Source organism: Trachurus japonicus, chromosome 13 (genome assembly GCF_045865225.1).
Source record: "Trachurus japonicus isolate A0001 chromosome 13, Traja_1.0".
Taxonomy (NCBI): domain Eukaryota; kingdom Metazoa; phylum Chordata; class Actinopteri; order Carangiformes; family Carangidae; genus Trachurus; species Trachurus japonicus.
Genome location: NC_140919.1, coordinates 34701311 through 34721911, shown reverse-complemented (window position 1 = coordinate 34721911; position 20601 = coordinate 34701311). Strand labels below are relative to the sequence as shown.

The window sequence follows — 20601 nt, the reverse complement described above, 5'->3', positions numbered from 1 at the left end:
TGAGCAGCAGTTCCGCCCTGCCTGTTGCAGTAAACTCTCTCTGACCCAACATCCAGAGGCGGAGACACTGGAGCATGATTACAGAAAAACACTCTGAGGCTATAATAGATAGGAGAGGACATAGCCTACTACAGCTTTACAAAGTTTTTATTTATTTATTCAGATAGGCTATGTTGTAGGCCTAGTATCTACTGATTCAGGAAAATAACTACATACATATTAAATATTTTTAATTGTGTTGTTGAATTTTGTCTGAAGTCTGTTCAAAGTGGCATAAGAGAAATTGGTACAGCCTCAATAATAACACAGTAATTCGTTCTCTCTCTACCATAAATGTCAGTAGGCCCTTTAGCTTGTCCATAGATTTCATTAGGCTACTTACTAAATAGTAGGATGTTTACATAATAGATAAAACCAAGGTAATCGCCTGATTCTTAAGGAACTGGGACCAACCCTAAACACGGCAGGTATCATGAAATGCTGTGGTGTCAGTAGATGGACAGTACCAGATGGAACAGACCGTAGCTCAATATGAAACAGCATTGACAGGAACTGGAGAATACATTAACTACAGTTTCACTGGCTGGGAGTCCACAAGCTAATTTATTTGTCATCCCTGGCTTCCACCAACAATATTCAAAACAACACGCATATTCAGGATAGTACTTCCAAGGTCAACAATTAACGAAATGCAAGTAGGCTCAGTGGAACAGTGTTATGTGTCTTACCCTGGGGGTCCTCAACAGTGGACTTTGTTGTTGAAGGGCCAGATAATTCATCTCAAGATCTTCTGTGTTTTTCCTGGGGATTTAAACTATAATTACTGTACATGTCTCAAACCACATGGTAAAGAATGATTGTAAGATTAAAAATTGAAGTTAAATTGTATCTGATCCCTGAAACTACTTATGGCATAGGCTACTTCATAGGAATCCTTTATCAGCAGACAGAGATTATGCAATTTTCTACCTTCAGGCAGTGCGTGATAGTCAGCAAGTTCTGTCTCTCTCTCTCTCTCTCTCTCTTTCCATCTGCATGGTAACTCAGCCTGTACAACAATATGTCTGTTGTAAAGCCAAATGGCAATGTTTAATGGCTTTTAACACCTTGCCAGGAGGACTACAGTCGGAAACTAGCCGTTGGCTAACACTGGCACCTTTACATTTTATTATGTTCATTAATGTGCATTGTCCTCCTTAAAAATAAATAAATACTGACTCTTATATCTGTTAAAGTTTCTCTTTGGACGATGCCACATGTGACTGGTGTTGCATGTGTGTTACACAATCTGGGGCGTCTCCATAAATAACGGAGATCCTTAGGTGACAGCAATACATTTGGCTGTTTTGAGCTTCTAATAGTCCTGATTCCTGACCATACTCAACAACAAAAAGCAGAAGAGATTTTGCCATATAAGGCTCTAATAACTGCAAACCAAAGGATGGGCTCTTAATGTCAGTGTAAAAAATTGTATGTACAACTCACTTTTAAGATGGATGATAATGATATGCTATGATTAAAATGAGTGAATACGTGTTATTTTTTCTCTAAATTGGTCAAAGTCATAGATGAATTGATTGTAGAAGGCTGAACAATATTCCTGAAACATGCATAATTTACAGGTTTCAGGAATAATTCCTTAATACTTATTCACACCACATTAGGGCAAAAAAGAAAAAGAGAGACATTAACCTTAGGATGGTGCTATGGCAGTAACATGATCCGAAGGAACAGGTGTAGGAGGTGTAAGCCTCCATCACTACTCCCCCCCCACCACCACACTGTCTCCCAGCCAAAGGAGGGAGTATATTTTTTGTAAAGAAAGGCCTCAAACATCAGGGAAAAAAACAGAATTGCATAACTGAAAGGGCGATGAATCATTGGAGACTTTTGAGAAAGAGGATTATTATTAATACCAGAGGATGGATTGATCTTCTCAGAGGTGGGTTTATGTAACTGTGCATATTAACATCATGTACATCATTGAGATCTTCTTAATTCACAATTCTAAGTATTGCAAGGGATAGATTGAAAGTTTCAGTGGTAATTGTGTTATATTCCTATGTATCATAATAATCACTACAGCAAGTATGCAGCATTTTAATGTTATGTATACTTGATAAGGTGGTTATTATATTACAGTATTTGGTAGCTTAATAAATTATAATGTTTCATATTTAGGCTTTGTCTTAAAGAACACTGCAAACCCATTGCCCACTTTTTAAAATACCTTTTTATGTTTTGCAGTACGTTAATGAGGCAGGACAACTTGCTATTATTGTTGTTATTACAGAGGATTTTGTGACATAATGGGCTCTTTGCACAGCTCCACTGCTTCCTGAACTTAATGCTGCTCCTTTATTTCCTGTCTTACATTATTGGACAAACTGATTAATCCAGGTGTGTCTGACCATTGGGACTACTCAGACACACCTGGATTAATCAGTTTGTCCAATAATGTAAGACAGGAAATAAAGGAGCAGCATTAAGTTCAGGAAGCAGTGGAGCTGTGCAAAGAGCCCATTAAATTCACAACAAAGTTCCTATCAAGTGCGTGAACCTCTAATCAGCGTGTGATTGAAAACACCTGTGCTACAGCTGCCACACAGCTACATTCAGGCCTATTAGAGATGTGGTGAAGTAAAAGTAGCTAATGAAGTGGCATAACATAGTAATAACCTGTAATAGTAGAGTTAAATGAAAAAAATATTATAAACTGTGATAGTTAACTTCCACCATCCACCACTACTCAAAGCACTGATATCATGTGGAGAGGACGGACACGGACATACAAGAATATAAGTATTCTGTAAATATCAACCGGTGTACAAAAATGTGTCCCAAATATCAATGCATGTCATATTACTGACATACACACCCACGGTCATTACCCGAGCTTTTATTTCGAAGGGAACTCTCCGGAAACTGTGAAAGGCGGAAGTAAAATGTCAGAGTGAGTTACCCACATGGTGAAAATGGTTGCGAGTGGGGAAAAACAACAGGGCCACAGACCCGGTGCTTATAAACAGAAAAATAAAGGACACAAACATGGCAAGCACCGAACGAAAGGTGAAATCGAAAGAGAGAACAAAGGTAAGCAATGATCGATTAAAAGGTAACGATTTACGGTCTGAGTTAGCTGCGACGTGTTAGCTCGAGGCTGTAGCTACGGCCAGAGCCACAGAGATATCGCTCTGGCTACGGCTCTGCAGGCACACGTGTTAGGTTTTCCAGTGGCTCTAGAGGTGGAATCAGTACAGTGGAAAAATGTTAGTCAAGTGTTTTTATGTGTTTTACACATCACCTTTGAATAAATTGAGAGAAAACGCCCGATAACGTGCAGAGTCTTGTTTGACATTGTATACATTTGTCTCCTGTTCAGCTCTGACCATTTAAAGCGGGTGTGCAGCTGATCAGCTGTCCTCAGACTACAGGAGAGGAAAAATGTTTTCACACTATGTTAAACTGGGCGATTTGAATTGATTTCAGACTTTGTTGTCATACCTCGCCGCAACTTTCATACATTTGTGTATGTTTTTAATAATCTGATATTAAGTCAAAATCACATGGTTTTGTAGCACTATAAATAGGTATGTATTGAATTGCTCTGAACTCTGTTTTTGATGAACAGCACATTTAACGTATTTTATAAAGCAACAAAGATAGAAATCAATCATAACTCCAGTGGCCCATAGAAAGCTGTCAACATCTACTGCAGGTTTATTGACAACTTCATATGTTTTTCCCCAAGAACACAGTCAAATCAAACAGCAGTTCAAATATTGGATAATGAAAACATGTACTGTTTCAGTATACCAGCACTGCAGAAGGCAGGTGACAATATAATGTACAAGAGGGCCTCTGGCGTGTCACAAGCACCAAGGCTATGGTTTGTTTTGTCATGCTACAGCCCAAGTCTAAACTAAGCTTAGCATGTACTAGTAGACTGTGACATACATAAATAATGCTATAGAAAACATAGCACAAAAGCTAAATTAGTCATCATCAGATATAGTTTTGCACCATATAATACATGGAATACTTTATGTAGTGCAAATACAGTGAGGTTTGTTCAACAATGCATCCAAATATGGCTGTGAAAGTGCACCACATATTTAGTTCACTTGGGATTTTGGATGTGGCAGCATACAGTTGGAGTAAATCCTTGTGTTAAACTTTTTTCACACAGGGAGAGTGTCAGTGACCGCCCTCACAAAAAAACAGAGGAAGGAGCAGAAGAAGATGGACAGAAGGCACAAAGCCAACCAGCTACGCAGGAATAAGAAAGACATGGTAATATCTGATTTCACACAGTTGTGCTTGAATTCCTCAGTGGTGCTGCAGAGTTTTCATGACCCTCACCTGTTCAGGTCCTGACGGAGAAGCGACGTCTTGGCAGCAGGGACGGCCCCCCTCATTTAGTCGCCGTGGTGTCCCTTCACGCCGGAGTCGATGCCGGTGCCATTACCAAGCTGCTCCGGGGCGAGGCTGCCGGGGGGGTCGTACATCAGGAGCGCTGCGTCAGTGGCATCAGTGACAGTTTTGGACTGATTCTGCCTCGTTTTAAACAAAGGTTCACCTTTCTCAGCCTCAGCACATGTAAGTCTTAAATGAGATGAACAGTTCTTTCTAGAGTTGCTGATCTGTGGGGTTTTTTTGTATTTATATTTGAAAAACAAAATGGGACATATCAACTAAACAAAAAGCTAAGTGCTGTCTGGCACCCTTTCTACTGCCTCTATCAAACATTATCTTACAATTGAATTAAGGAATTCCACAAAAAGGTAAAAAGGTTTGTAACAACGTATCCTCTAAATAAGAGCCCAAAATCTTCTTAGTCTTCACATTTTCCCTTCTGAGGTTTTTCCCCTTGAGAATAACACATTTAGCAGATAAAATATGGCTTTATTGTGTTACTTTTGTTAGTCTGAAGATCATGAATATGTCACACTGAGTTTTACACTGATGACATAGTATGAAGAAGATAACCTAAAGACAGCTCTCTGGAAAAGAATAAACGTAGATTGTACCTGATTCTAACTTGTAACTAGTCTTTTTCCTGCTAATCCCAAACCCTTTTTCTTTTCACTGTCAGTTCAATACATTTATAATGTAAGTAAAAGCTTTTCATAGAGCAGTTTAGAGCATTTATAGATTACACTGTCACATACCTTGTTGTACGAATGTAGACTTTGACAAGTATTTTGTTTTCTCTGGACAGCTGATATGCACTCCCTGTTGGATGTGGCGAAGATCGCAGACAGTCTTGTATTTGTTCTGGACTCTACCGAAGCTTGGGACAGCTATGGAGACTATTGTCTGTCCTGCCTCTTTGCCCAGGGGCTACCCAGCAATGGTGAGTATAAACCTGATCACAGAACTCAGACTCCACCATTGACACTGGAATAGACTGCTGTTGTGGTAGCTCTTTGATTTCTTCTCGGTCTACACCTTCTAACAATATTGCCTTTTCCTGAATGTAGCGCTGGTGTGTCGGGGTTTCGCTGATCTCCCTGTGAAAAAGAGGGTTGAGTCCAAGAGAGCCCTGTCAAAGATCACAGAGATCCGTTTCCCCGATGCTCGTCTCTTCTCGCTGGATTCAGAGCAGGACGCCACTCTACTCCTCAGACACCTGGGCACCCAGAGACAGAGGAAGCTTGGTTTCCGCTCCAGACGTTCCCATCTTTTAGGCCAGCATGCCACATTTACACCCAACAGCCCTGCTGAGGGGACTGGTAGTGGACCCACCGGCCTGGGTACCCTCTGCGTCTCTGGGTATGTCCGTGGCCGTCCTCTCCGGGTTGACAGACTGGTGCACATCAGTGGACATGGAGACTTTCTGCTCAATCAGATTGATGCGCCATCAGACCCTCTCCCCATCAATTTAACCTCCAGACCAGCAAAATCTGGCAAGGAAGGAGACATCCACATGTTGGTATGTGTTTTTAGACTCAATCTTATTGCTATTTTCATTACATTTCAATAAATTATTTTCAATTTCTAATGTCTGAAATTGCAGTGGTATAAATCAAATATTTCCTAATATGCATTTATATTATTTATAAAGTCTTCTTTATATAATAAAAAACAATACAATAGAGTACACTTATAAATGAAGAAAAATCGAACTTGCATATTTACTCAAACAGCTCACCAGGAGGGAGCTCAGACGGGTGCCTCATATAGCTGCAACAGTGTTAACAAGAAATAATTTGGCTTGCAGCACTCAACTTGCCACGGACATTTAGAAATGCTCACTTTATGAACACAACAAAAAAATTTCATATGAGAAGGGTGTCTTAGTGGCGTTTAAATGTTTGACTCTGTTTACCCAGTCATTTGTATTGCCCCCAGGATGGAGGTGAAGATGCGGCTCCTGTGCGGGTGCTCATGAAAGCAGATCCGTCCTGCAGGGAGAATCTGCAGACTGAGGCTGAGGTGGATCCCATGGAAGGAGAACAGACATGGCCGACTGAATCAGAGCTGCTGGAAGCTGAAGGTGCAGAAACACAATTCATTTTTAAATCACACAGTTGGTAAAATGAAGACACCTGGGATCCTGCATCAGATGCTGATCAGCATTGCAATCGCTTCAAGTCAACACAGTTGGCTTGACTAGATCAACTATTTAAGGATGGAGGGAATCCTGTAGCACTGAGTATATAGCGATCATGGAATGCATTCATCTAATCACACTGAGGAAGTGTTTTACAAGTCAAACGGGTCATTCAAGTACAATTTCTTATCCACCATGAGGTGACCTTTAGGAATCAGTCTGAAAGTTTCCAAAATGGATCTGAGAATGATGCATTACTTTACATGCACACAAATAAAACAATTTGATTGGAAAACTGGAGTTTTCGGATTATGTAAGTGGTCATGTAAACTGCGTAAATGGCATAAACCGATAACTGTTAACAGATTAAGGCAGTTATCGGTTTATAAGAAAACAGCGTGTTGCGTACTAAAACACCTCTATGGTTAAAAATGTTTAATTTTGAACAATTAAATTGGCAATTTACAATTAAACCTACCACACTAAGACAGTACAAATTTTTTCTTTGTTGTGTGTGTGTTTGTCTTTGTTGTTTAGAGGCCAGGAAGAACAAACGTGTAATGAAGGTTCCCAAAGGAACGTCAGACTACCAGGCCACATGGATTGTTGATGAAGATGAGGAGGAGAGTGGAGAGATTGATGAAGAGAGCAGTGAGGATGATGATGATGATGACATGATGGACGAGGCCATGGATGGAGAGGACGACGAAAATAACTCCCAGGTACATGTTATTTTAAGCCTTTTAGTACAGACAGAGGAGACGACAGGAAATAAAGCAAGGCAATTTCTATTTGTGTAGCCCATTTTTACAGTTTGTCTCAAAGGGCTTTACACAGCATCATTACAACATCCTCTGCCCTTAGATCCTCACATCGACTCAAAGTGGCAACATGAGGTTCGTGGTCGGAAACTAGTACGAGGCCCTCCACAGGATCACACACACTACCAGAACTCACAAAACGTTAGGGATATTCAGCTTTTCAGATAAAATTTCAGAATGCACCTTAAATGCACTATAACCTTTACAGGTGAACTTAATTTGATCTTTTTTAAACTTTTGGATGCACGTGTCCAACTGTTCAGTGCTGTTCTCTGACAATCACAACAAGTGTCTGATCCATGAATCGACCACTAAATGTTCTGGTTCAATGACAGTTTGCCTTCAAACACTCCTCTTCACCGTGCTGTTCACATTCTGACCTCATGAGACCAAGACGACACCTAACAGTCCATCAACAGTACCTGGACATGTTGAGGCTTCAAATGGGATGTTATCAGAGGGAAGTGTCCACTGAGCAGTGTCACAGAGTGTAATCAGCAGGTTGAACAGAGAGACTGGAAGAGTCACAGAAAGGCAGAGAAGTGGACGTCCTTTGGCCACAGTACATTGTAGATTATTCCATACTTCAACTTAAAGCAGATAACAGCGGCACGGCCGTTTCGGCTAATGCTGTGTTCAAGGCAGGCTTTTGAAACCGTAAGTTACAGCTTCAAGTCACAACTACGACTTGGTAGCGTTCCAGGTAACCCGTAGCTCGTGTTTTTACCGTCCTGTTGTCTGTGAAAGTTCCCTATAACGGCCACTCGTAACTTCCGACCCGTGAACTCGTACCAGATCGAACTGGTATGACTTCACAGGAAGGAAAAACACAAAGTACGAGTTTCCTTGAACGCACCATGAGTTAGCAGCCCCCGCCCTTGTCAGGCATCAATTGGTCCTCGTGCTACGTCACCACATTCACGCGCATCCCTTGGCTGCACACACAGCCCTTCATGCCGTTCTCTCCCCTCATTGGATAACACTTGTATCCCACAAGGAAAATTTTCTCCTCGGGTTACAGCAGAGCAGAGTGACGGAGAGACTCGTGTTTAGGCTGAAATACTTCATGTAAGTGATTGCTGACGGAAAATAGGACTATTTAGGACTTATATTAACAAAAACATTCCACTGATATCTGCTTTAAATGCCCTACTTTCATGATATAATATCACTGTAGCATGGACTTTTTTACATTTTCCATAAATCTCATCCGAAAGTCGAATATCCCTAACTTTTTCTAAGTAATTAATGTGTCAAAGGACATTCTATCAGTGTAAGACATTTCTCTTGAGAACAACTTAAACATGTGTAAGATAGACTGAATTTGAAGGTAATTTAAGAGGCGGGTGATTTCTTTTAGTGCAATAATTTCAAGGATCATTTTTCAATTTGATAGTTTTCTCTAAAACAAGTAAAAACGGTTAAATTAATTATTCAGTTATTGAATATGTAACTCATTTTCATTTTTCTTAATTGATTTTCCCATTAGTCATTTTAGCAGTTTAGCCTGAACACACCTAGTTTGCACAGCTGACTGTTGTAGTCATAGCAACAATAAAAGAGTGTAATCTTGCGGAGGATGATAATAATCTGTGGCGGAAGCTGTGATGTCCAAGTGTCCATGGTTCTGGGACCGGCGCGGTGCATACGTGACCCACGGTCAGTGCACTTCGCGGAGGAGAAAAACTGTTTGTTTTCTCAGTGTCTGTCTCTGGGCTGCAGTGCCAGGCTGCTCACCACAACAATAGTGTTTGGAGCAGGAGTCCCGAGAGAAGCCTCCTGTCTTCCTGCCCCTGTGAAAAGAACTTCCTGTCTGGACGAAGGGAGGGGCCGATCATTTATTTATTTGCTGTGCCGCTTGAAAAGAAGTCGAGGGAAACTCTCCTTATGCAACGGGTTCATTACAGTCTGTAATTGTTATTAGCATGTGTTTGATGTGGAGGTCAGTGCACAGGAATACATATTTAGGGGAGGGGGTAACAATAGGGAAACGGGTACTTCAAATGATAATGATTATTATTACTGCAGCAGGGATGTTGGAAAGGTTGTGAATCAGCCTCCTGCTGAGTGCTTTCCCCTCATGTATGAGGCTCCTCCTGTAATTTGCCAGTCACTGGAGCACTGCGCTGCGTGTCTTCTTTGATGATTCACTTCCTGATGTAAACGTATTTCCTCTGGAAGCTGAATTTCTAGATATTCTAAGCGCAGATGTCTGGAGATGCTTCAGGCAGTGGTTTGTTGACACACTGGGAACCGCACAAGATTTGAATATATGCAAACTAAGGATTCCCATTATTTGAATTCTGGCAACTCCTTACTACATTGACACACATACAGATGCAAATACTACCAAGCACAGTGCAAGTCTTCTCAAAACACTGCTATTATTGTGGCCGGGCAGGTCTTGTTTATGTTTGGCTGTTATACAATTACAATTTCTATACTTAGAATCTCTTTGACTGCACTTGTGTTCCCAGCAGGTCTGTCTGGTTATTGTTTGGAAAGGATGCAGTTTGGAAAATTTGCTTAGTAGGGGGGAGAATTTGGAAGCAAGAACTGAACATTGCATGTTGTGTCTTGCAATATTGATTTTAATATGTGATATGTCTTCCTCCATCACATTACAAGGGAATATAATTGGAAATGTGCTTCAGATTAATTAGAAATACCTCCCATTGTGTTGGGATGTCTCCAGACAACACACCAGGTAGAGAAGAAACGACTACTATGATTTGGATGAAGCCAACGTTTAGTGCAGGCTGCTGCTTCTACCTCTCCTATGGCCAATGATAAGACATCAGACTGCAAGGATCCAGAAATGTTTTCAATCAAAGATTCAGCAGCATTCAGTCTTTAGGCCTCTTTTGTCCGCAAGCTTACAGTACATGAAGACAGATTTTTACTGTACCCTCCCTCCTCAGGACCTCGGTTCATGTTGTGGTGAAGAAGAAGACGAGGAGGAGGAGGAGGAGGAGGAAGAAGAGGTGTGCTCCACAGAGCGAGCTGGAGCCGATCAGCGCTATGATGAGCACATGGATGAGGCTGCAGAGGAAGAAGGCCTGAAACGCTACCGTGAGGCTCGAGCCAATGAAATGTTTCCAGATGAGGTGGACACGCCTATTGACACGAAGGCTAGAATCAGGTCGGTTCTGCTTCTTTGACGCAGGAGAAAGTGTAAATGTAATGTCCTGCGATTTTAGTTAAGAAGGAAAATAAATTCTTGAATGATTCTTCTGACTGATTTGATCCTGTTTCTGTCCTCTGCGTTCAGGTTCCAGCGCTACAGAGGCTTGAAAAGTTTCCGCTCTTCCCCCTGGGACCCCAATGAGAACTTGCCTCTCAACTATTCGCGCATCTTCCAGTTCCAAAACTTTGAACGCACTCGCCACCGCATCCTGGCTGAGGCTGCTGCTGAAGAAGAGGGAGCCATGGTAAAAAAAATAAAAAATAAAAATAAAAGACTGATATTATTTATTAAATACTTTAGATTTGTGGCTTCACTGACTCTGCCGCTCCTCTTCCATCAGGCCGGCTGGTATGTCACACTGCACATCGCTGACGTGCCTTTCTCTGTGATGGAGAGTGTCCAGTCAGGCAACCCTCTGGTGCTGGTGTCCCTCTTGCCCCATGAACAGAAGGTAACGGCCACAGTCCTGAAATCCGAAAGCCTTTGTGTCTGGTTTCCTAACCGTCCATTTGAAACAAAGTCACGCTGACAGTTTCATTGTTATTGACTCTTCTGACCTCATCATTTTGTTCCCCACCGGCCACAGATGTCAGTGATGCATGTCTTGGTGAGGAGACACCCCAGCAATACAGAGCCCATCAAATCTAAAGAGGAGCTGGTGTTCCACTGTGGATTTAGGAGGTTCAGGGCCTCTCCCATCTTCTCTCAGCACACCTCAGGTAGGAGGCACAGTTCAGCGCATGCGTTAGAAGAACCGGATTCGTTGTTAGTTCTGTTTAACTTACATTAGCAGAATGATTGTAGCTGTGAAGGCTTGAAACAGATTAAGCTGCCGTGTGTAGAGTAAGTGAATACCTGAGCACTGAACTCGATCTGCTCTTCTCCAGCTGACAAGCATAAGATGGAGCGCTTCCTCAGGCCAGACGCCCCCGCCGTGGTGTCGGTGTACGCTCCCATCACCTTCTCCCCGGCAGGAGTCCTGCTTTTCAAACAAAGAACTGATGGTGAGATGAAATGTCTGTTTATACTTGAAAATAAGTCAATTCCATTAGTGGTTTGGCTGCATTGGTTTTAAACTTCTGACCATCCCACCTGTTGCCTAATTCTTTTATTTAATTATTCCTTTAAGTTAATTTTTGTGCTGGTATTTGAGCTTTTGTTCTCCTTACTGTGTCTGTCTAGGCATCCAGGACCTGGTAGCTACAGGCAGTCTGCTCAGCTGCGACCCCCAGCGCATTGTGCTGAAGAGGATCGTAGTGAGCGGACACCCGTTCAAAATTAACCGGCGCTCTGCAGTTGTCCGTTACATGTTCTTTAACAGAGGTGAGAGGATGCTCTTGGCTACAGAATATTACATCATGATTGACCTCTGTGTGGTTTTAATTGATTGTTTACTGCTCCTTTGTCTCTTTCTGTGGCAGATGATATCATGTGGTTTAGGCCAGTGGAGCTGCGCACTAAGTGGGGCCGAAGAGGCCACATTAAAGAGGCTTTAGGTGAGAACAAAATACAGCAAAGTCAGCAGTTTATTTACATATGACCCCTGTTTTTTTTATCTACTGTGCATTCTGACCACTTTTTTTTATTTCTTCAGGAACACATGGTCACATGAAGTGTGTATTTGATAATCAGTTGCGCTCTCAAGACACTGTCATGATGAATCTGTACAAGAGAGTGTATCCTCGCTGGACCTACGACCCCTACGTGCCCTTGCCTTTGCCCTGGGTCAAGAGAGAGAGCACAGTGGACATGGACGACTTGGACATGGAATAGTATAGGGACAACATCCATGATGATACAAGAAAGACACAGGATAACAAAAACATTAGTGTGGTCACATGTCATGTTCAAAAAATGAAATATGTATTAAAACTATTTTGATCCAAAGTGTCTCCTATGTGTAGGCTCTAAGTCGCTGCTGAGCGTGTTTCGGCCACTAGATGGCAGGCATGAATAAGTATTAATAAAGGCTCTTAACTATTCCGTGGAGCAACACTCACCTTTGTTTGAAATAGGTCAAAAATATTTAAATGACTACCAGTGAACAAATAGCTGAAGTACTTTATGATTAGACAAATATTAAGGGCTGTTGCCAGAATAGCTGGCAGGTCAATAATAGTTTTTACATTAGTCATATGTCAAGCCCATTACACTGGCAGCTCTTTGAAGTCATGCAGATGTGGCGTAAAGCCTGCAGCCACATTAAAATTGTACAAACTAGGGCAAAATCATTATATAGATAATGTTTGTGATATTTGAAGGACTTTAATCAGAAAAAGAACTCCCAAGTTGTACTTTTAAGCAAAAATTCTTGTCCACAATCTTAATGAATGACTTGTGGCTTTTAGGACTTTGACAAATAGCAGCTGTCAGGTTCCTTTATTTACATAGTCTTTTATCAGAATCATGCCTCAGTGAACTTATCAAAAAAAGAGCCCACCACCCAGACCCAATTAAATGGAATTGATTTAATACTGTTCAAACTATTTAAGCTACATGGCACCGCCAACATGATAGTCTGAGGGCAAGAGAAGGAGAAAATGGAAACTGTATGACATCCAAAAATAGAAGCACTGATAGTACTTCACCTCCTACCAGAAGAACTCATCCCTCCACACACACACACACACACAAACAGCTCTCTCTTTCTCCACGGTGGTCTCACCCTGACCTGAAGCCTCTTTTTTAGCTGAAGTCAACACACACACACACAGATCATGACCCCTCTGTTGTTTTCAAACTGAGGCTGCGTGCTCTACAGTTCTGCATCCGTCCCTGCCCCATGCTTTCGTACTTTGGAAAACACTGATTTATGAATTGCAGTATTTATCATAAAACTGAGCTCTTGCATGCTTGCAGCAACATGATTCATCTTGGGGCTCTGTTGGGACTGCACCATAGAGGCATGCCAATATGTCTGGGAAACCAGAAGGTGAAGACTTTGGGATGGAGAGGAGAACATGATCCAAGAAACGAAGGGGAGCAAAAGTTCACTCTGCATTTTTATTTGATTATGGTGGAAAAAGCTGAAGAAAAAAGATAATACAATCGAGGAAGACGAATGTCTCTATTGCCCATGGGGGGCAAGCTGGGAGCTCTGGACAGTTTTGTGGTAACACTCCATCTATCTCTAAATTTACTATTTTTTTGCACATTTGAAGGCAAGGGCACGGTGATGTGTTGAACACATCTTGTTAAAGCCGAGGGGAGGGGTGTTGTGTGCTCTGCTGGCCAGCAGTTCATGGTAAGGGGAGGGGGAATTCAATACCCCCATGATGGAGAATGCTCTTAAAGTCACATGTGCAAAAATGGAGCTGAATCAAACTTTTTTTCTCTGACACTATCAATTTGAAACAGATAAACATTTAGCTGTTTGGGGACCAACTGCAACGTGGTGAGGCTGAACCCAGCCGATAAGTGAAGTGTGTGTTTGGCACAGGCCACTGTCAGAAGACGTGAACGCTGGTGACTTAGTGCTGTTGGGATCAGGAATGTCTTGTGGTTCCCAGTTCACTGCCACCACACTCAGTTGGCTCCCACTGAAGATATAATGGGTGAGAGATTTTTCCGTTGGATGTGGATAAAGAAACGGAAGGAGAGAGAAGGGGCAGTTAGGGAGTGAGAGATAGGGGAAGAGCCAGTTGATGTTCAGCATGAATAAAACCAGAAGTGGTGGGAGGAAGCAGTAGAAGGAATTCCAACAAAAAAAGGGGGATGCATAGAATTTGGAAATCAAAATAAAAAGTTAGTGGGTGAGAGAGAGAGAGAAAGAGAGAGGGAGAGAGAAATGGAGGAGTGTGAGACTGAGGCGGTGTGGGCGAGGGAGTAGGGAGAGCGAGAGTGGCTGGCGTTTATGGATTGCAGATGTGGCGCTATGGGGTTTTGGCAGGGGCCATGCGCGCCTGAATCCTGCACCGGCTGGGTGGCACCGGGGTGAGAGGGAGGTCACCACACCGCAGCACACAGCCCATAAAACACTGAGAGGAGTGGGGGGGGGAATAGGCCTCAAATACACACCAGCCCGGGCAGTAGGGGTGAGCAGATCACACTCCGGGTTCGAGCACGCACATGCAAACCCAAACATCATGTATGTGTTGACTCAGACAAACTATAAAGCCATAGGTTAACACAAAACTTAGCATGCAGTTCAGAGCTGATAGGCTTACGCTTAACAAGGGTGAGCCGTTTGTATACACCTTCCCCAAGCATGACAAATCGCACCATCTTCACTGTTAAAAAGGAAATTTTCCACTTCTGTACACATTAATGTTGAATTTATTACAAGTGCTTCTGACAACACTACTTGAAAGAAGCCAACCAGCCACGTGCAGAGCAAAAGTCTTCAACTGGAGCCTGTTCTCTTAAGTTCACCCACACACTTGCCAATAAATCCTGCCATTGACTCTTTCCATCCTCATCATTTCTCATTTGTAATGTCATTTACATGTCTGGTTGGTCATTTGTGGAATCATTTGGAGAAGTAACTATTTACACGGACTCGCATGTCTGCATGTGAAATATTTGAGGGGTTAAAAAAAAGGCTGATTTATGAATTATTTTATTTTGGCTGGAAGATGGGACAACTGATAAAAGTAAAGTGTCAAACTCACTCACTCAGACATAGCTACAGAAAGAAAAAGGCAGCCGTTAGGAAAGCTGCACTTGTAAAACTCGCTGCCTGTAAGTGGTGTTAGTGTTAAAAGTTGTTGCAGTTTTTCAACTTTTCATGGCCGAATGGAGGCAAAACTGACATTATCTACATCTGCACATCTCTCATGTTCTATAGGGCAGCACACTCGTCATGTAGTACACGGATGTAAATCTGACAAAACAGCTCCCCCTGTGGAGAATCTGCAACCTCATACTGTAAATGTGAATGGATTTAAGAGCAAGCTACAAGTGTGTTTTGCACAGAAAAGCTACAATGCAATACAGCTGTGTTTGGGGTGAGTACAAATATTGATTTGTATGTCTTTGATTTGGTAAAAAACATTTATCTCAAAATGCAATTATTGCAACATAAAACCATGTGACAGCATCAGGATCTAACGGGAAAACAAACTTTTACAGACTCGTGTTGTTGCAAATGTGATGCTTCGTATAGTTTTGCCTGTTAAAACTCTTTTCAGAACATCTCATGCACTGCCCTGTTTATGTAGATGCTGTCTGACAATACTTTTGTATTAGGTCAGCTCTGTTTTTCCCTTTTCTTTTGTGATATCCTTCCCTCTCTTGTTCCCCTTTTTCTCCCCCCTTAGCCTGGTCCTGACTCCCTGGTTCCTGGGGCCTGGCCAAGGCGTGTGTCCCTAGAGGAGCTGGAGAGGAGATGGAGAGAGGGGGCAGCAAGGGGGTGCAGAGACCGACTCCAAAACCACAGCTGCAGCAGCAGCCTCTCCTCTCCTCTCCTCCCCTCTCCTCTTCTCCTCCTCCTCTCCTCCTTCTCCTCTCCTGCCTTCCCTCCTCGCCTGGCACACTCCCCATGTCTGCCATTAATCAGAGCGGAGGGGTATTTCAGTGCACGTGTGTTTGTGTGTGAAGGAGAGAGATGCTGACTGTGTGAGTGGCAAACTGAGTGTTTATGTGTATCTCTGGATGGCTCTCTGTGCTGATGGTATGGAGAGCAGGATCTCACAACATAGCTGGAGAGTTCACCCAGAGAACAAAAGCAGGAGGGAGGGAGGGAGGGAAGGAGGGAGAGAGGGAGGTTGACAGACATAAAGCCTGGTGAGCAGATTGGGACTGCCAGTGACTAAAAGGAAGAAGTAGACAGATGATCTGCAGACGTTTTTAGCATCACTGCATGAGACCAAGATATCAAAAGATGGCCCAGACCTTGTTTGGAACTATCTGAAATGCCTTTGATCGACATTCTTCGGAGATCTTTGGAGGAAGTTGTCGCAACAGCAACAACAACAGCACCTGCACCTGCACACAAACACAAACGAGTCAGACTAAGCAACCAGTCCATGACCCGACATGTTAACAAATCAAGGTTCCCTTCAAGGTGTGTGCTCTCTCTCCACTTTCCCTTGTCCAGGCCCTGATTATCCAGGTGGGAGTGAAATCCCAAAAAGTTAAAAAAAAAAAATAAAAAAAAAAAGGATAAAATTTCCAACCTGCTCTGCTCTCACCCCCGAACAGGCCTCCCAGAGTGCTTTTCTGCTGACATCACTGCACAGAGACCTGGCAAGCCAATCTCTCCCCTGCTCTACCATTCCCCTCTCCCTGCTTCCTGCCCTGATGATGTCACACACCATATGGTTTTCAGCAGTATCAAGCCGGAAAAGAGATTTAGTCAGCGGAGAGGAGAGAAGGAGAGAGAAGGAGGAGGGCTGGAACGGGGCACAGGTCGGACACAGAAAACAAAAGGTCCGCTCATCCCCTTGTGTGTGCTGCGAGTGGAAGGTGGGGAGAGGAGGAGGGAGGGAGAGGAGAGGAGAGGAGAGGAGAGGAGTGGGAGGAGGTGAGGGGGCAAAAGGGGAATGGCTGCTCTGTGTGAGGCTAATGAGGAGAGACCGGGGAGCAGAGACTGTGCACTGGACAGCCATGTGTTGCACAGACGCCTGTTGGACACACAAACACGCATACACGGAGATACACACATTCGACCAGCCGTCGACACCCACACTGTGGTGCAGGAGGAGGCAGGGCTAGGCTTACAGAGCCATGCTAGTCAATATGGATGACATGTGTATTGCTAAAACCCTCTCATTCAGAACTATTATATATGAGGAACATGAAGTTGTTGCATATCGTGGCGAGTAACTGAGCTGCCTTCGACTCACACAAATTAGAAGCGTCAAAAATGAATAATCTGGATCACAAAACTACGTTACTACATGAAAGAGATGATCACACTGATCAGCTCCACAGAACATGTTGCAGCTTGTTGTTTTTATTTACTCGTTCACAGCTTCTCTGTTTAGGTTCACGCTCATCTCTGTTTTCAGCTGCAGCAGGTGGGCAATGTCAGCAAAACAGCTCTCCGCTGCACGCCGTCTGCCTAGCAACAGCTGGAAGACACACACACTTAGCAACTAGCTGGTACACACTGTGAAGCCTTTAGTGGCTAAAGACTTAAGTATTTCTCTAAGGAGGAGAAATGTCAGTGGACATTACAAATACCCAGTGGCCAGAATCATGACTATGAATTAATTTCAATGATCTCATCAACTTAAAGGCTGAAATCAGCTATTTTTGTGCTTACAGCTTGTTTCTGTCCCTGTTATTCAAGCTTTTGTATCACATCATCTCTCTTAATTCCTTAATTTCCTCACTTTCTGTGAAGCACCCCGAAACAGGAAATTTAAACATCAAGAATCCCATGACAACTTTCCATAAGCCGAGGAAGATTGTGCGATACGATCATAAACCTCAGAGCAGCTTCTAAATGGACTTAGTGGTGAGATTGTTTTCTCAGCTTCTTATGGTCTTTTTCATACGTATGGCAGCCCCATGTCCCTCTGGTCTGAAAAACCAACCATTTCCTCTCACTCAAATCATCTCATCAGAATTAAACAAATTGCACAGCTTCGATACATAATGTTGCTTTGACGATGATGAAATGTTTTCAGTTGTCTTGCTTCTATTAGGGTGGTATAAGAAAAAAATTGGGAAAGCTCTTTTGTTTTTAGTTAGATAAGAATATCAATATCACTCTCATGAGAGTGGTACTGATCTGCTCTTTTAACTCTTGGCAAAAGAGGAAGAGCGTATTTCCAAAATGATAATATATGATCTTATTTTCTAAAAATTGTTACATTACTTTCTGTAACTTGTGAACTTTGCATTTCTCTTAAATATTCACATGGTTAGGGTTAGGACTACTAGAGTTTTACACCACATACCTCTTACACCACCCTTGTGAACATAAGATAACCAAAAATGTTTGGGGAGTAAAACATGGTCTGGTATGAGTGTTTCTTTAAAAAAACAAGAAACTATTTTGCATTCATGCATGTTTTAACGAGAAAGAAAAATTGGATCTGGCTCTAATCATGGCATGATAATCGTCCGTCACCGGCAGATGGGTGAACTAGAATAGCGACCAAACGCACACAACAGCTCTGCTCATCCAAATGACATGCCTTGCACGCCTGTGCTCTAAAGCTGTCGCAAAACTGCTCATTACAATGAATTAAGAGAGATCTGTGTGTAAACGTCGAGCCTACCGTTCAATTTTTGGTGGCGAGGGGAATCCGAAGCTGGAGGGGGGTGTGTCTGGTATGGCGGGGCGGTCACAGCAAGCATCTGGAGATATGTGTGGCCATGTCCGCTGGAAAGAAAGACAGAAAGAAAGAAAGGAAAGACAGATGATTGATGAGAATGAAAGAAAAGAAAAGAGAGCAAAAGGCCCTGTGTGAGAAGTTGAGAAAAGTGTGGGACATTACACTCAGATGGTCTGTTCCAAGGTGTTAAGATTACATTTATACTGTCCTGTCTATTGTCCAGTGCGGCTCTGTCTGCTGGCAGACAGCAACGGAGCAATAATAATATGATTGCAATATTCCTCACTCAAAATAAATTGAAACAAGGTGGCCTGGGCCTTGGAGACATGGTGACCCTGCAACATATCTGCTCACAGATGTCTGAAAAAAATTGGCTACAGTCATTTTAGAGCATTCGGCCCCTCGTTGTGTTTCCATATCCAGTGAGCTCCTGCAAGATATATGTCACATGTAAAACTGCAATGCTCACACTTGGAGAACGCATAGGAATGGCTGTGTGATTTAGAGGGTGACAGTGGACTGTTGGGGGATTTAGCTGCTCCGCCTGCCTTATCTCCAGCTCTGGTTCCTCACTGAGTGTTGGTCTTCGGGGGAAAGTAGATCTGGGATGGACTCTGCTCTGCTGTGTTTGGGGTTCGGCTCTTTGCAGCTTTAATTGAATCATTGCTTACAACCTGCAATTTGGAGGCTTTTTCAGTTCATTAAAAGTTCAGTGTTTCAGGTCTTGCCGCACTCCAGATTACGGTATGTTAAATTGTGTTTTGACAGGCTGAAGTTTAATGTCCAGTGCAGGCCTCTGGAGGCTGATTGATTAGCGAGATAAAGTCTGTCTGGGAAGACAACAGCTGTACCCAGAGACACACAGAGAGCCAGAAACACACCAACATTAGTTTCGCGGTGTTGTTCTTCTTTTTCTTTTTAATTTTCCTTTCTTTCTAACAGAGGTCACATACCACCGCTAACCTTATCAAAACCTTTTAATTTGCTTTTAACCGTCTACGTCCTGGCTGTGTTCACTTTCAGGACGTTTGTTAATTCCTGGTTATGATGCTGTAAGCTATTCACACTGCAGGCTTTGACCCTTGGCCCCTATGAAGTCAGAACGGCTTAGTATGGGTCAAAGGAACCGAACATCATTCATACAGTATAGTCCACATATGTAAAGTCCATTAGGTCGTTGGAATGAAACCGGTTACCTTGAATAACAAAAAGTGCAATACATCAATACAAGGAGCCAATGAGATGTGTAAGGATTCGGTTTTCATCCTGGGACTGAGAGGGTTAAACACCACCGGCAGACACAACGCAAATATTTCTGAAGGCGTCCAAATTAAAACAAAAAGAAATCCAGGAACGTAAAAGACGTGGTCTACCTGACAAGGCAGCATATGACATCACTTCGTGTTTCCCTTGGTGGAAAAACTATTTTGGAGCATGAATTGAACCACACCGTCACATCCTTGATAGAACCCATCTATTCTCCTGCAAAGCTCTGCCTACATCTGTCTGCGAGGTTATCATCAGTTCATCAAGAGCACATGGGAAGTGAGAGACAATACCTTCCTCCACTCCAGCGGGCTCTCGGGGTGGCTCGGATCACCTCGCTCAAACAGCAGCACCTTGAACTTGGATAATTTCAAGAGGAAGTGAGAGCCTGCATGCTTTATGAGATTGTCATCTGCTGTTGTGATCAAAACAAACATGAACGGGCCTCAGTCGGGCGAGTGGTTCACTGGATCACATCGGCTCGTCTCTTAATGACCTCAGTGATGGTAAAATAATTAGTTTCATCTATTTCAGTCTGCGGTC

The 20601-nt window shown here is 42.9% G+C and overlaps 1 protein-coding gene across 2 annotated transcripts; it reads left to right on the top strand.

Annotated features, from left to right (window-relative positions):
* Nucleotides 1-2955: 2955 nt before the first annotated feature.
* On the top strand, nucleotides 2956-12544 carry tsr1 (TSR1 ribosome maturation factor). 2 transcript variants are annotated; one of them, XM_085796165.1, is made up of 15 exons: nucleotides 2956-3093; nucleotides 4190-4293; nucleotides 4371-4599; nucleotides 5222-5356; nucleotides 5484-5935; nucleotides 6355-6499; nucleotides 7094-7278; nucleotides 10299-10519; nucleotides 10649-10808; nucleotides 10905-11015; nucleotides 11151-11283; nucleotides 11452-11568; nucleotides 11747-11887; nucleotides 11986-12060; nucleotides 12159-12544. In XM_085796165.1, the coding sequence occupies exons 1-15, from the start codon at nucleotides 2967-2969 to the stop codon at nucleotides 12335-12337; spliced, it is 2514 nt and encodes an 837-aa protein (XP_085652291.1). In that variant the 5' UTR covers nucleotides 2956-2966; the 3' UTR covers nucleotides 12338-12544. The 2 variants fall into 2 exon arrangements, with proteins under 2 accessions (XP_085652291.1, XP_085652290.1); XM_085796164.1 differs by having other exon boundaries at nucleotides 5484-5941.
* The last annotated feature ends 8057 nt before the right edge of the window (nucleotides 12545-20601 follow it).